Source organism: Rhinichthys klamathensis, unplaced genomic scaffold (genome assembly GCF_029890125.1).
Source record: "Rhinichthys klamathensis goyatoka isolate OS25496 unplaced genomic scaffold, OSU_Roscu_1.1 h1tg000486l_1, whole genome shotgun sequence".
NCBI lineage: Eukaryota > Metazoa > Chordata > Actinopteri > Cypriniformes > Leuciscidae > Rhinichthys > Rhinichthys klamathensis.
This window is the reverse complement of record NW_026606973.1, coordinates 279,737-297,129: the sequence shown is the minus strand read 5'-3', so window position 1 is coordinate 297,129 and position 17,393 is coordinate 279,737. Positions and strand designations below refer to the sequence as shown.

At 45.2% G+C, this 17,393-nt stretch overlaps 1 protein-coding gene across 2 annotated transcripts in view; it reads right to left on the bottom strand.

Moving 5' to 3' along the window:
* Positions 1-17,393, bottom strand: part of LOC130072345 (E3 ubiquitin-protein ligase TRIM39-like) — a 63,940-nt gene that overhangs the window by 42,677 nt on the left and 3,870 nt on the right. Inside the window, exons 2-4 of one of the 2 annotated variants that reach the window (XM_056237411.1) lie at positions 15,915-16,010; positions 15,233-15,466; positions 4,276-4,426 (exon numbers count right to left, since the gene is read on the bottom strand). The exons of the other annotated variant lie outside the window; for it this stretch is intronic. Coding sequence (XP_056093386.1) covers positions 4,276-4,426; positions 15,233-15,466; positions 15,915-16,010 — 481 coding nt within the window. The remainder of the gene's footprint in view (positions 1-4,275; positions 4,427-15,232; positions 15,467-15,914; positions 16,011-17,393) is intronic. 2 annotated transcript variants of the gene reach the window in all.

Genomic DNA, 17,393 nt, shown 5'->3' with positions numbered 1-17,393 from the left:
CAGTTTGCCTGGAAAGTACATCCAGCCGATTCACCACATCGAAATGGGGCTGCGGAAGCTGCAGTGCGTATTACAAAGAGAGCTCTCCAGAGTCTTAGAAAAGGGTCAGACCTCACTTTCAGCGAGTTCTTAACAGCACTTCAACTAGCAGCCAATCTTGCAAACGAACGCCCCATTGATGCAAGAGTTCAGAGCCGGGAGGGCTGCGTACAATATGTCACGCCAAACACACTACTGCTTGGTCGAGCCACACAGACAGGGGACTACAAGACATTCGACTTTGCTAGCTACCCCTATAAAAGGTTGCAAGAGATACAAACTCCAGTCAAATGTTTTTGGAGATCCTGGAGCCAACTTGCTGGTCCAAACCTGTTTGTGAGGAACAAGTGGCATACAGCAGAGAGGAACGTCGCCATTGGAGACATCGTCTGGCTATGCGATCAAAATGCATTAAGGGGGCAGTTTAAGCTCAGAAGAGTCATCAGTATAAACTCTGACCCAAGGGGCATCGTAAGGGACGTAAATGTTCGAGTTTCTCCAAACCATTGTGTCCCTGTCCAGAAGTCAACGGTCAAAAAATCTGCATATTGTTATAGGAAGAGGGTCTGTAAAGGTACTGTGCTGCACAGGGACCTTAGTGGCCTTGTTGTTCTTCTCCCGGTTGAAGAGCAGATGGAGAAAGAGTAAAGGCTACAAACGGCATGGTTGCCAAGCTGTACGATCTTCAGAGAGGACTATGAAAGATTGAGTGGGAGGTGTTGCGGCAAACTGCCCGTCACCCTACATTCCCTCATTAGTACCAGGTGAAGCTAATCCGCAATCAGTTGCGCGTGCCCTGGCCGGTAGAGATGCGCGGTTGGCGGTTACAGCCGCGGACTCCGCGGATAAACCGCGGATCGGGCGGATGACGTGACGAAAAAAAATATTTTAATTAAATTCGGGCGGGTGGCGGGCGGTTTCTAGTCTCGCGGCTGTCATCAGCAGCACCTTGTATCAGCGGATGGCGGGCGGGTGCGGTTTTGAAAATTGGTCAAAAACGTTGGTGCGGATGGATGGCGGACGGATGATGAGTTATGTGATGCGGTTGCGGATGAAATAATAGCCCATCCGCGCATCTCTACTGGCTGGATAAGGCAACGCACCGTTGCTATTGTTTGTGTCACTGGGAGCTGACGCTACGGCAGACAGCAGCGCTGGCTCGAGTATTAGAGCTTGATGTCTGTTTTGAACACTGTGTGGGATTGGGTACTCACCAAAGAACTCTGAAGTGACAGCCGGTTTTTTAGCTACATGAATTCTGAAATAAATGGATGGAAATAATTCACAAGGCCTAATCATTGAGTGGAATCCAGTTTATAACTTCAAATAGTGAGAACCTATCTCTTTCAAGTGTGGGCAAACGCACAGTCAAACAAACGCTTGACAGTCACCATCTCCTGGAGAGCAGTCCCATCCCTCTCAGTCGGGGCGGCCTGCCTGCAACTGGCTCCTCTGTGCCGCTTAGGTGGAGGCTGCTGCTGCGGCGCGGGAGCAGGTGCAGATGCAGGAGGACAAGGTCCGTTGCGGCACGAAGTTCTTGGAGAACTTGAGGATCATGACCACCCTCGTGCAGGTCCTTCAGTGCCTTGGCCTGATGGACCTGCAACAACGCCATGGCGTGTATGGCAGAGGCAGCTTCCCCATAGGACTTGTAAGCTTTGCCGGTTAGGTCCGACGAGTACTTACAGAAACGGTTCTCCGCACCAAGTGGATGCACCGGCTCTAGTGCATGCATAGCACCGGCTCTACTGGCTGTGGAGCGTGAGAGAGATGAGGGTTCCTAGGGGTTTGGTTCCCCTAAGAGAGTGCGCTCACTGTAATCCTCAGGTCAGCCACACCAGTGCCTGAAGTAACCCTCTGAGGAGGGTTAGATCTCGGCAGGGGCGCAGAGTCTCTGCCCCTTTGCAGGCATGAGAGTCTCGACTGAAGCTTCGAGATGGTCATCTTCCCACAATGGGTACATGACTCATCCACGAATGCTGCCTCAGCAAGTTCAATGCCCAGACACGCGATGCAGCGTTCGTGACCATCCGTCCATACGTCTCTGAAGTAAAGGCTGGACTACAATAGAGCAGATGGTGAACAGTGTTTTCTCTGTGACATGGTAAGTCCCTTTTGTGGCGGAGCTGGAACATTACACAAACAAATTAAACAATTAAATCAAGTTTGTCCCCGCCCATTTCCGTTGCTAAGTGGGGGAAAAGGAAATGAGTTTAGCACATAAAAGGAGGGATTTACACTGAAGAAAAAAAAAAGGAGAAAGTGTTAAAAAGACGTGAAATTTGTTAAGAGTGAGAATTATCGAGATGAGAACCAGAAAGCCTCAATAACAGTTGAACGCCAAACTGAAAGTAACCACGTGAACTGAACGAACTGTTGGTAGTTGGACGGTGGAATAAGAACGAAAAGGAAGGTGTTGTTTTCACTTACCTGGGAGGCGGCGACCAAATCGTCAGCGGGTAAAACGCTGTGCCTCTGCTGGAGCGGATGCGGGAGAGAAAAAAACGCTCTCCATTACGATGTCCTCAGCGCGGAGCGTGTAAAAGAACCCCAAGCGAGCTGTGTTAAGGACCGTCTGGATTCTGGGTTGTTTCCATCTCCCATCCAACAGATCTTCACCATTGCAAAAGGTTACGGCGTGGCTGGATTCACGGCTGGTTTTCCCAAACACTCACACAAATTCACCTCTGCACTTTCCACATCCGGGTTATTCCGATTCCCCCACAAACTAAGTTAGTGAGTAAATCCTTTTTTTTTTATTTTGGCTCGGTTTGTTTTGGCTTTTGAGGTTTTTTCTTTTCTTTATTTTTTTGCTTGAAAACAAAATTGACATTTTTTGATATTGTTTTTTTGTTGAGAAGATCTGTTTCTGTGCCTGGATAAACTGTTGAATCTGTGGTCTTTGAACAGATGATCTGACTGACAATTTAAAGTGGTTGCATATTGTTTTTTGTTTTGTTCTTTTTTGTGTGAAATACAGACATTTCTAAACTAAATCTGAACTGCCCTTTGATTTATTTTTTTTGATTTCGTGTATGTAACTGGTGGCATCCAAGCTATCTGGGTTATTCTAAAAAATATTGACAGGATTACTCCTGTCTGGCGCCCGAACGAACTTACCTCATTTGTGAACTTATTATCGGGCGAGCCACCGTTACACTTTGGACTTTGGACTTTGGGCTTTTTCACTTTGTAAAACTATAACATGCTCAAAAAAAGATATATAACAATAAAATAAAATTCCCGCTCCTCCGTGAGAGATGCGAGACCGGTGCGTCTCACAGCTGTCACTCATCAGTAATCACTCGCATCGTTCTCCCGCGGCCCTCAGTCTCGTCCTGCTCGCCACAGTAAACGTAATGAATGGCGACTGTAGAACGCAAAAGCCAAATCCTGGACATTTTTGGCGATCTCGAAATCCCGGGCAGACTTGTCACGGAGACTCACTAGTAGATAGCCTTGTTTTTTAACTGCACTCTCTTACCGGTAGGGCGTTGCTTGGGAATGGCAAATTCAAAAATAATTTCACATTTCTACTACATAAATGACGCATTTTAAATGCACATTCATCTTTACAGAGGTGAAGTATCCCTTTAAGTAAAAATCTATCTACCTTTACCGTTTTAACCTATAAAAACAAATGCCAAAGAACATCGCAACTTTCATCGCAACTTTTTAGAAAAGTGGCCGCAACATCAGGCATTTTAGGCCGCAACAATCACAAAAAAGGCCCGCGAAATCCTGGAGAGACTGATGATTGCACGCCAATGTGCATTGGCTCGTTTAGTTTCACTCAAAGTAGATTGGCCTCTCTGCGAGATTCCTATTCGTCTGTCTCGACGTGGCATCGACTGACCAACTGAAGAGGAACATCTGTTAATGTTTAATGTTCAGTTATGTTTGACATGTGAAAGAGTTTCTGTTATGTTGATGCTTTGGTCGTTACCATTGTGCAGAAGAGTAGAGCTTATGGATAGGTTGTGAATAACTGCATGTACTAATATGTTGGTTTGTTTAATAAGTAATAATTGATTAACTCCCTGGAGTTATGTTGAGTATTTTTATCATGGATGGATGTACTTTTTTGGGCTTAAAAAAACAGCCATTCACTGCCATTATAAAGCTTGGAAGAGCCAGGACATGTTTTAAGATAACTCAGATTGTATACGTCTGAAAAAAGAATGCCATTTACACCTAGGATAGCTTTAGAGTGTACACTATTTGATATTTACATACCAGTTTGACTAAGTTTCAGTTTTTCATTTAGTGTCTCATCTAGAGTTTTCTTCAGTTGAATCAGAGCTCTTTTCAGAGAGTTCACATCAGAGTCAATCCTGATCTCAGTCCAGTTCTTGGTGTGTTGACGACTGTACGGGGATGAGCACATCTACAGCAGGAGAGAGAAGACTGTTAAATATGATCATTATTATTAAAGCAGTAAATATGTTTAATTAAATAAATGCAATATGTTTTACACAGGAGCTTTCTAACACAGTTGAGGCAAAACCTCTGTATGTATACAGATGGAAATCACCGTACTTCCCCTATAGTTAATTGATCACTTTACAAATTGCTAATATATTTTGTATTAAAACCTTTCTGAAATATTTAAATATGCAACTGAGTTAAAGGTTTTTACTGAGGGGATTTTTGATTTCTCTTTTTCTCACTCAATAAATCAGAAAATACTGTCAATAGACAGGAAAAAATATTTTTCACCATGTTTTTAGGAATATAAACCAGGTGAATGATAAACAAACATACCCCTCAGTTAAAACCTTCAGAATATAGACAGGAATATAACTGGGAGTATAAATACACAGGAAAACTTAAAGACAGACAGCTGAATGTAATCAGTAACAAGGAGACTATAACTAATCTAATGGACTATAGCCATTAGATGGCGATGAAACACTATAGATTGAACACGTAATACGCATGTGAATGATGTCATCGTCTTCAGAGATTCACGTTTTTGTTGTTTATACGAAGACCGGTTTTAAAAACTTGCACTTAAAAACGTTGTGCTTTCAGGCACCCAAAACGCTTTTATCATGTACTCTAAACGAACGGCCAAAACGGCTAAAAAGTTTTACGGTTTTAGTTGAAAACGGTGTCGTGTAAACAGCCCCTAACACTAAACTGAAGCACAAGAAATAAACACAGAGGAATGAAACCAACACAAAGATACGTTGATCTCCTGAGATATAGATAATACAAACACATACAGGCAGGGGTGCTGGTTTTAAATGCAATGCAATTTTTGTTCATTTACATTTACTCATTTTTTGCAATTTAGTCATTTATTTGTAATAAATACTTTAAGTGGGCTATTAAAAAAGGCAGGCACTAGGAATATTTTTTTGTTTCATTGTATATGACAGTGTAAACCGCTCAAACACCCTTTTATTTAAAGGCTTAATTTATGTCCCGTAGACTAGAGCCCTGCGTGGGACTGTTTTTTTTTATCCCGCTCCCGCTGAATTTCTGACCATTACTGCCCACTCCCGCCCGCAATATGTGTCCGCTCCTGCCCGCGCCCGTAAATATTGTTACAGCTTGTAGAAACTGTCAAAAAATTACACACACTTTAGGACTATATGTTAAACGTTTAGAACAGCAGACATAAAACATTGTTGAACTAAAAGTAATGCTAGCACCACACATGACAAATTCGTACAGTTTTTTTATTACTTATACAGTTCTATCAACTGTTAAAACAACTAGCCCAAAAACACATTTAAACATACGTAACAACACGCACACAAACCTAAAACAAAACATTTAGAATAGTTCACCCTAAAATGAAAATGTATACACCCTGGTCTGGTGTTCCAATGCTGTTTGTGTGATAGATGGAAATAATGTCAGTCAGTCATTCATAGCAAGCATTTGAGTAAGCAGTAGAGTAACAGTTGAGTTCATAGTAAGGTAATTTTGCAATTCTCATAGAATATCATATGTTATTATTAAGTTGTTATTGTTAGTTGCAGCAGTTACAGTACAGTACTTTGCTTATTTTTCATGTGCAAATGTCATTCTAACGACATCAGCAGTAAGTGTGAACAAGAGTGTTGTAGTTACAAGAGGGCTCCAACAGGGGGAACGTTTGAGCTATGTTACGGTGCACCTCGTGTTTTCCCTTTAGTCATTATACACATGATCTGAGGAAAGTTTGTGCATCTTTCATTCAATTATTCCCCTTTTCAGGTATGAATCTTTTATAATATTGGTTATTGTTTACCAGAGTATTATGTGAATGTGTACATGTGTCGAGGAGAGTGTTTTTAGCATAGTTTGTCGAACACTGTGAAGTTAGGACGTTAATTACATGACGACGAGTAAGCTAGCCAAATGAGCCTTAGCAATGTTAACCACGACATCGTGGATGAAAGAACGGCACTTAGTAGCTATGGAGTGACATTGTACTTGTAGCTTTGTTCTGTACACGGTTATAAAATATACTGAGTATTATTAGTGGTATAAAGTGTTATTTAGCCTATGTATGGATGTTATCAGCATAATTGTGTTCCCTTTCGAGGGAACTCCAACTGCGTCGAATGACACTTTGGGGGAACGCCCCTCAGCGTAGCGCCTCTGAAGTATGAATGAAACTGAGCCGATCTCTGATTGGTGCAACGTCATGACGTAATGTGTGACGGCACATAGGCGGAAGCTATAAAGGCAGCCGGCACACATAAGATGTCAGCTTTTTGTTCTTCAGCAAGCGCTCTGTGTCAAAATGTCAGTCTTATTTGGTGTTGTTTGTCCCATAAGAATTGTCCTAAATTATTGCAATATGGAATCTAGTGGCTCGGATCTCGCGTTTGCCGAGGCAGCGTGTAGATTACGGGTCTACTTTGCAATTAGATACTGTGACTGGGATCTCGCGTTTGCCGAGGCAGCGCGTAGATTAAAGGTCTGCATTGCAATTCAGAATCTAGTGGCTCGGATCTCGCGTTTGCCGAGGCAGCGTGTAGATTACGAGTCTACTTTGCAATTAGATTCTGTGACTGGGATCTCGCGTTTGCCGAGGCAGCGCGTAGATTTAAGGTCTGCATTGCAATAAACAATCTATAGTGACTCGGATCTCGCGTTTGTCGAGGCAGCGCGTAGATTCGGTCTACTCTGCAATAAAGATTCTATGACTGGGATCTCGCGTTTGCCGAGGCAGCGCGTAGATTTTAGGTCTGCATTGCAATAAAGAATCTATAGTGACTCGGATCTCGCGTTTGTCGAGGCAGCGCGTAGATTCGGTCTACTCTGCAATAAAGATTCTGTGACTGGGATCTCGCGTTTGCCGAGGCAGCGCGTAGATTTAAGGTCTGCATTGCAATAAAGAATCTATAGTGACTCGGATCTCGCGTTTGTCGAGGCAGCGCGTAGATTCGGTCTACTCTGCAATAAAGATTCTATGACTGGGATCTCGCGTTTGCCGAGGCAGCGCGTAGATTTAAGGTCTGCATTGCAATAAAGAATCTATGGTGACTCGGATCTCGCGTTTGTCGAGACAGCGCGTAGATTCGGTCTACTCTGCAATAAAGATTCTGTGTGGGTGCGAGGCATGCACAGTCAGCTCCTGAGGGCGCTGGCTGTGTTCATTGAGAAATATCTCGACGCACACACAGCCGTGTGTTCGGGTGTTTCAGCCTCGCGCCCATTGACTTTCTTCTCGAGAGATGAAAGCCAAATATATTGTGAATGACTCGAATCTCGCCGTTGCCGAGGCAGCGCGTAGATTACGAGTCTACAATAATAGGGACACACAATCTGGGAAATAATACTGTTTTGTGCGAGGCATTCACAGTCAGCTCCTGAGGGTGCTGGCAGTGTTCATTGAGAAATATCTCGACGCGTGGGCCTACAAAATTAACCATGCGCTGTCGGATGTTTCAGCCTCACACCTGTTGACTTTCTTCTCGAGGGATGAAAACCAAATATATTGTTACCGCTCGATTCTCGCGTTTGCCGAGGCAGCGTGTAGATTACGAGACTGTAATAATATTAAAACAGTATTTTTTGGTGAAAGAGTACCGCTTCTAGAGCCCCTCCTCAAGGAGCTTGGGGGCATAGACGGCACTCTCAGGCGAAGCCTCAGCCTAAACAGGGCGACCTGAGGGTCGTCCTGCAGGGTTAAGAAGGCTTCCTCAAAGAGGTCCTAGCCAGCCTAGGTTCTCTGCGGGCGGCCCCACCCGTGGTGGAGCGACCGAGGTCGTCTCTTTCGCGGAGCCCGCAGGAAATCGATGTTGCTCTCCCGCCGTTAAACACGCTTCGGGACACATCGGTATCCAGCGAACGCAGGCTGCACTGTCCGCCCCACAGGCTTGCGGTCAGGCAGCATTCGCGTCCGCCCATCGAGAATCGTTTTCGGTTCAGCCCTGCCGGGAATCCGCTTCAGGGGGCCGAGAACGAATCCTGGTTCCCTTGGTAAAATATTTAGAGGCAGGGAAAAATCTGACGAATATTTCTCCTTGGGCCCTGCGCACCATTCAAAATGGGTACAGGCTGCAGTTCAGTTCCCGCCCACCCAGATTTAACGGGGTGGTCTGGACTGTAGTCGACCCAGTGCAGGGTCGGGTATTGGAACAGGAAGTAAACTCCCTTCTGGCAAAGGAGGCTATAAATCGTATTCCTCCACCGGAAAGGGAGTCCGGGTTTTACAGCCGCTACTTCATAGTTCCCAAGAAGGATGGGGGGTTGCGTCCAATAATAGATCTCAGGCACCTGAACCGTTCTCTGAGGAGATTCAGGTTCAGGATGCTCACTATTCCCATTATCGCGAGTCAAATTCAATCCGAGGATTGGTTTGTCACGATAGATCTAAAGGACACATACTTCCACATATCCATCCTTCCATCTCACAGGAAGTTCCTGAGGTTCGCTTTCGGGGGCGAAGCTTACCAATATCGGGTTCTTCCGTTCGGCCTAGCTCTCTCCCCTCGCACATTTACCAAATGTATGGATGCGGCTCTGGCACCGCTGAGGCTTCAGGGCATCAGGGTGCTCAATGATATCGACGACTGGCTGATTTTAGCACAGTCACAAGAGCTGGCGGTTCGGCATCGAGATGTCGTCCTCGCCCACATCCAAAGCCTGGGGTTGAGACTCAACACGAAAAAGAACGTGTTGACACCAGCCCAGAGAACCACGTTCCTGGGAGTGGTGTGGGACTCGGTCACGATGCGGGCACAATTGTCTCCCGCACGGATCGAGTCCATCCTGACCACAGTGTCCGGGATAAAGCTAGGCCAAGCCATCACTGTAGAGCACTTCCAGAGAGTGTTGGGGCTCATGGCAGCAGCGTCCAGTATCATTCCATTCGGCCTGCTGCACATGAGGGCCCTTCAGTGGTGGTTAAAAACCAAGGGGTTCTCCTCGAGGGGAAACCCGTTCCGCATGATCAGGGTTACGCGCAGATGCCTTCGTTCCCTATCTATGTGGAAGAAAGCTTGGTTTCTGTCCCAAGGGCCAGTGTTGGGAGCGTCATGTCGCCGGAGAACCGTTTCGACAGACGCCTCCCTCACGGGCTGGGGCGCGGTCATGGACGGCCGCTTTACGACAGGCCTATGGCAGGACCATCATGCCTCCTGGCACATAAACTGCCTGGAGATGTTGGCGGTGTTCCGAGCTCTGAGGAGCTTCCTGCCGGACCTCAAAGGTCATCATGTCCTTGTGAGGTCAGACAATATGTCGGTAGTGGCCTATATAAACCATCAGGGGGGTCTGAGGTCTCGCCCTCTATGCAGACTGGCGCATCAGATCCTCCTGTGGTCCCAGGGGAAGTTGTTGTCTCTAAGAGCAACATTCATCCCGGGGAGTCAAAATCAGGGAGCAGACATCCTGTCGAGCCAGGGGCTGAGGCCCGGGGAGTGGAGACTCCACCCCGAGGTGGTGGAGTCAATATCTCAGAGGTTCAGCCCAGTGGAAGTGGACTTGTTCGCGTCTCGAGAGACGACCCACTGTCCACTGTGGTTTTCCCTCTCCCATCCAGCCCCGCTGGGGTTGGATGCCATGGTGCAGACGTGGCCGAGGCTACGTCTGTACGCATTTCCCCCGATCGCTCTGCTCCCGGGAGTTCTAGAAAGAGTCCGTCGCGACGGGATCAGTCTACTGTTGGTAGCCCCGTTGTGGCCGGCCCGAGTATGGTTCTCCGACATAATTTTGCTCCTGGACGGCCCTCCTTGGGAGATTCCCCTCAGGAGGGACCTGCTGACACAGGCAGAGGGCTCAATATTTCACCCTCGGCCCGAGTTATGGAAACTGTGGGTCTGGCCCCTGAGGGGGCACAGTACCTAGAGGCCGGCCTATCAGCTGGAGTAGTGGAGACCATACTCAGCTCTAGAGCTCCATCCACAAGTAAATTGTACGGCTTAAAGTGGAACGTCTTCACCGTTTGGTGTAGGGAGCGTGAGGTGGACCCAGTTAACTGCCCAGTGGCTTCAGTGCTGGAGTTCCTCCAAGATCGCTTCTCCACTGGTCTTACCCCGTCCACACTCAAGGTGTACGTGGGTGCCATTGCGGCTTTCCACGCTCCTCTGGGTGATGGGCCTCTGGGGAGACACCAATCGGTCGTACGTTTCCTCCGTGGGGCTTGGAGGATGCCAGGGTTCCCACTCGGGACCTGGCAGTGGTTCTCGAAGGGCTGGCCGAGGCCCCCTTCGAGCCGCTGGAGTCGGCTGAGGCCAAGAACCTTTCGTTGAAGGTGGTCTTTTTGTTGGCTATTACTTCTCTGAGGAGGGTAGGAGATCTCCAGGCGCTCTCCATATCTAACGAGTGCCTGGAGTTTGCTCCAGGCAACATGAAGGCCATTCTTCACCCTAGGTTCGGCTATTTGCCTAAGGTGCCGTCCAGTGCGGCACGGCCTACGGTTCTGCAGGCTTTTCATCCTCCACCTCACGTGACGGCGGATGAAGAGAGACTTCACATGGTCTGCCCTGCAGAGCACTGAGTATTTACATTCAGAGGTCCTCTTCATGGCGGAAGTCGGACCAGTTGCTGGTGTGTTTCGGGTCGCGCAGGAAGGGGCTTCCCGCCTCAAAGCAGACCATCAGCAACTGGATTGTCCATGCGATTTCCACGGCCTATCAGGTGCGCGGTATGCCTTCACCTTTGGCCGTGAGGGCTCATTCTACCAGAGGCATGGCGTCCTCTAGAGCCCTTCTCGCGGGGGCCCCCATCCAGGAGGTCTGCGATGCAGCAGGATGGGCTACCCCTCATACCTTTATTAGGTTTTATAGTCTGGACATTCCGTCAACACCCGGCTCTGTTGTGCTCGCGTCCTAGTGTGCCTGTGAGCAGCTACACACTAGGGCAGGCAGGGTACGTTGGTGGCGTAGTGGGCACTCGTTCCCCCAAAGTGTCATTCGACGCAGTTGGAGTTCCCTCGAAAGGGAACGTCCTCGGGTTACGACTGTAACCCTTGTTCCCTGAGAAGGGAACGAGAACTGCGTCCCTTGGCCATGCCTTCCCCTGCCTGGGAGCGCTTGCTTCATCACAGAAGCTGACATCTTATGTGTGCCGGCTGCCTTTATAGCTTCCGCCTATGTGCCGTCACACATTACGTCATGACGTTGCACCAATCAGAGATCGGCTCAGTTTCATTCATACTGGCGCTACGCTGAGGGGCGTTCCCCCAAAGTGTCATTCGACGCAGTTCTCGTTCCCTTCTCAGGGAACAAGGGTTACAGTCGTAACCCGAGGACGTTTTGTATCTCTTGTGTATTGCCGTATTTACTCTGTAGTTAAAAGTGGGAAATGCTTTACAGGTATAATTGCTGACTAGAGATAGAATTGTATGTATAACGCATGTAATATTATTTTGTATATATAAACTGTACTGACGTTGCATATGGTTTTTGATATTCAGTCATTATACACATGATCTGAGGAAAGTTTGTATCCGTGTATCTTTCATTCAATTATTCCCATTTTCAGGGCTTTTACATTTGCCCTTCTTTGTTTTATAAACACAAAAGCAGAATTTTTTGGAGATATTTAAGAGGAAATATCCTAAAAACCCTTTCCCTTCTCATAGCTCTTTCCTTAACATCGTCAGCAAACCACAAATTATGAGCCATTTTCCCTTTTCTTTTGGCTGTTTGTAGTGTAACTGATTGTTACTGCTGGTTACCAAGGTAACACAGAGTCTTAGACCCAAGTTAGCCTGGAGGAAAGGTGTCTAATTTTTTTTGGTCTAAATTAAGTCAGTCTATATTTTTGTGAAATAGTCTAAATTGCATTAGACTAGTCTATAAGCACATTTTAGACTTGTCTAACACTATAGACCGGTCTAAAATAGCTTTGTGAAACCGGCCCCAGGCCTGTTCTTATCTGCACAGTCGTCGCTCCTCCTTTTATGCTTCCGCTCCTCCATGAGAGACTCAAGACCGGTGCGTCTCACAGGTGTCGTTCATCATTAATCACGCCACCTTCCTCGCGCCGTTCTCTCACGTCCCTTGACCTTGTCCTGCTCGCCACAGTATTATTTAATGAAAATCCTGACCTTGCTTGATGGTCTGTCCTCAAGTGTAAATAGTCAATTTTGTTGGCAAAGGCCATTTCCTCTATAACTCTATATGTGATCCGACGGGATGGCACATTGCCTGCGGCACGTGGAGCTCATGTTGTTAAGCCCAAAGTATAATTCATTTTTGACATGAATAGCGTATGCTTACAGACAAACACATACCCTTTAGTATAGTCCATATATAACCAGATAATACCGTGGATGCTTTCCTGGACCTTCAAGGACGGATTTACTGATCAGCAGATTCAGTATAATTAGGGTTAGGGATAGGTGTAGGGATTGGGAAAAGTAAGGTCCCAATAATACAGCATCCATTTATAATTGTAATAAATATAATCATATAGGCTACACTGAATCTTTTGTACTGAATTTTTTTGTAAAAATGTACTACAATACATTAGTGCAAATAGTATTTGTGTAAATAGAATTAAATAGCATGTAGTGTTTGTTGTGTATTTGGTTAACACTGTTTAGTTAACTAAACATTTTCCATAATGCACATTATTACGTGGGTTTCCGGAAAATGTTCCAGTGTTACGTTGCCTAGCCTACTACAGAATGCTATAGAGAAAGAGTTACTGATCGACCGCATGTACTTAATTTGTTGACTCCTTTCTTGTTACAATATATACGGCACATCGCGGGATTGCGGGACTACGCGATCCGCGCTGTATTTTTTTGAATGCCCACTCCCGCCCACTGCAAAGAGATTTGCGTTAGGACCCGCGGGAGCCCAATCCCAATGCAGCCCTCTACCGTAGACTGTTCCGTTGCATTACGAATGAAAGCATTGTCAATAATGTGATGGCTCAGTGAGTAGTTGTGTGTTTGTCCCCGAGTTTCAGGTGATTGCTAGAGGGCGTGGCTTTACACCTGAATGTGGTCATGGTACTTTAAAAGACACTGGGTCAAACAGAGATGGAGAAAACTACTGTTCGCTGCTGCCATTGCTGCCCATGAGGCTACTGGAGAGCTGACGGGATGTGTGGGTTACGGGAGACCACAGACGCATTGGAGCTCTCATTTGATCCATCTTCCCCTATTATGATGTTTTGATTTGAACCTTTCGCTGTTTGTTTGGTTGGACTAATGTCACTTGAACTTGCTACTTACATTTACATGCTGACACACTGACTAACAATTGCACTACACAATTTCTTACTTTAGTTAAATAAATCTTCTTGTTTATGCAGCGGTTATGTGGCGTCTCCCTTACTTTGTTGGGATCTAAGAATAGAATCGTAACAGTAATGACAAAAATGTGATTTGCAGTCAAATGAGTGTTCTCGCCCATACACTTGTTGTGTTTCGCAGAGATTTGACAAGTTTTATAGACTTGATATTGTTTCTTATTCAAAAGTAGTGAACACACACCACTCTCAGCCACACCACTGGACACTAGGGGTGGAACGGTACACAGAAGTCACGGTTCGGTTCATACCTCGGTTCAGACATCACGGTTCGGTACGATTTCGGTACAATGGAGGGAAAAGCAAAACAAAAATGCAGAAGGCATTGTATTTTTTAAATAAGTTTTATTAATAAAGGCATAGAACCAGTTTATTTGTAGTGCACTGACAATAGTTTTATATAATTCGTTTATTAATTAAATTAATAAAAAGACAAAAAGACCTTGCGATATGTCTGGTAATTGTACCTGAATTTAAAATTAATTTGCTATATTTCAGATAAATATATTTGTTTTCCTTAATTTGAATTAACATTATTAATTAACAATGTAACATTATTCTCATCTGAATTATAAATAATTGATTTCTGTATAAAATAATACTACCATTAAAAACGCATTCGATTTTCTTTTTTAATCAATGTAGAATGTGTAAGATTAGTGCTCAGAGGACAAGAAATGAAAACCAATGCGATATGATGAATGTCCAAAAGATGGGACCCACAGACTGTTTTGAAATGGAGTTGAATAAATATGTTTTGCTTTTAAAACAGTGTGTGTGTGTGTGTGATTTTGGTTGGGTGACAGTTGTAGGTTACAGTTTGACAAGAGTTTACAGTGTGACAAAAGCACAATGTTGTGTTTTATTGCGAGTGTACACAAATATAAGTAAACACTTTGCAGGTTTAATGATCTGTATGAACAAAATGACGGAGTATGTTTTTTATGTTTCCACTGTTCGATCGCGGCCGCGTCTCTCTCTCTCTCACACACACACACACACACACACACACACACACACACACACACTCCAGCATTGCAATCTTGACATCGCAGCCTGTTCATTATGTGGTCACACCAAACGCGAATAGAGCGTTAAATTCGCGTCTATCGCGTCTAGTTCGACGCTAGTCCAAAGCGAATAGGACGCGCGTATAAGCCAACGTTTGAAGTGAACGCGCGTTCAGAGCTAAGCCGATGGTACAGATTATGTGTCCCTAAAGAACCCGCGTATCTAACAGTAGTTCCGCATTACATTAATTAATTTCCACGCGAGTTTTATTTATTTTTATACCGTGTATTCTCCGTGTAAATTCGTGCACCGAACCGTGACGCCCGTACCGTTTCGGTTCGGTACGAATACATGTACCGTTCCACCCCTACTGGACACCGTTGTTGGGTCAATTGGGTTGACCTTACAGAACAGACAGTTTGTCCTGTAATATTGTACATGATGACTGAGAGAGATGTTGACAGACCTGTATGAGATGGAGATGATCTTCAGTGTGTGAGAGCTGCTCCAGCTCAGTGTTTCTCCTCTTCAGCTCAGTGATTTCCTGATGTATCTCTTTAATGGTATCTTCAGCCTGTTTCTCTGCTGCTTTCTGCTGTTCCTCCATCATCTTCAGCAATTTAGACTGAGATCTCTCAATGGAGCGGATCAGATCAGTGAAGATCTCAACACTGGAGGATTTCTCTTCCTCTGTGTTTCTCTGATGAATGAGAACAGTTATATTTGTTAATCTATTCCAGATTCACATATTATTTACAGGGATATTTCACCCCAAAAATTTTAAACGAAAATTCTATCATCTTTAATAAACCATATGTCACATAAAATGTGTGATTTTTAGTGGAACACAAAATAAACGTTTTGCATGTTCCCCATTGCTCTTGAGGATTAGCTGTCGAAGCACTCCGATAGAACTCCATACAAGAGAATTGTGTTCTATTGGAAAAAATCATGTGTTTGGAGCAACATGAGGGTTACTAGATGATGGCAGAACTCAAAATAGATTGAACTATTATGATGCATATCATTTTTTGAAATGTATTTTTTTGCTAGGATAGTTAGAGAGTGAACAGAAAGTGAAAGTGAAAGGGGGATCGGAAATGACCATGAGTCTCAGGATATGAACTCGGGTTGATCGAAGCACAAACCTTTCTCAGCTCTACTGAGTGCTGGATCTCTTGAATCTTCTTCATTCTGTCCTGGATCATCTGATGAATGTCTATCTGTGTTTGAACCAGCTGATTCTACAGAGAAAAACAGACACATTTATCACTGAATATAGCTTTCCATCTTCTTACAGTCTTTTTTTTTTAAACCATTTACTGTAAAGATCAAATTAATTCAAAATTATAGTTTGAATCTTTTAGTCCATGTCTGACTGTTTTGAGAGTGACAAAACGCCCTGGTTGCATATGCAAACCACCGTTCCCTGAAGGAGGGAACAGAGGACATAGTCTACGTCGACTGAAATAGGATCATGCCAGGGAGCCTATTGTCTTCGAGTACTATTGAACGAGATATGCATCTCACATTCCGCCCCGCGGCGCGGGTATAAATATGGAAGGCAAGGCAAGGCAAGGCAATTTTATTTGTATAGCGCATTTCATACATAGCAGCAATACAATGCGCTTCACACAATATGGCATAAATAGTTAAAATGATATATATATATAAAACACCAGCAAAAGACATTAAAAAGATTAATACACAAAAATATTAAATAATGAACCAACATTCATATACATACATATACACACATATACATATACATACACATACACACATGCATTCATTATGCATTAACTACAAAAAGCATCGGAAGTAGATGCACGAACCATTTGCTTTTCACTCACGGTGTTAACTGGCTTCTATGTGAAGAGAGCACACGGGAAGCAACCAACTCGACACGTAGACTATAGAATCTAGCGAACGTATTAGGTGTCGCCCAGCCCGCAGTTCTACAGACATCTGTCAGCAAAGCACCCTGTGCCAACGCCCAGGAGGCGGCTACACTTCTTGTGGAGTGAGCTTGCAGTCTGGGGGGACAGGCTTCACCTTGGGACTCATACGCCAAGATGATGGCATCCACTATCCAGTGGGTCAACCTCTGCTTGGAGACAGCCTTTCCCTTCTGCTGGCCTCCGTAACAGATGAAGAGCTGATCTAAGGTCCTGAGGCTTAGAGTTCTGTCCACGTAACGTAGAGGACGGGAAAGAGAAAAGCCAGGGCTGGGTCTGCCTCCTCCAGTGGCAGCGCTTGCAGGTTCACTTCCTCGTCCCGAAAGGGAGTGGTAGGAAACTTGGGCACATATCCAGGCCGGGGTCTCAGGACAACGTGAGAGTTAGCCGGCACGAATTCCAGGCACGATTTGCTGACCGAAAATGCGTGCAGGTCCCCGACCCTCTTGATGGAGGCCAAAGCAAGCAGGAGAACTGTCTTTTGAGATAGAATTTTTAACTCTGCTAATCTCTAGCACCAGAGATAAGTCCCAAGAGGGTATAGAGGGGGATTTAGTCTCCTTGCTCCCCTCAGGAACCCGATGATCAGATCGTGCCTTCCCAAGGACTTTCCATACACTTTGAGGGTGGAGGGAGACAGCCCTGCAGGAACTGATCGAGCATCATCAG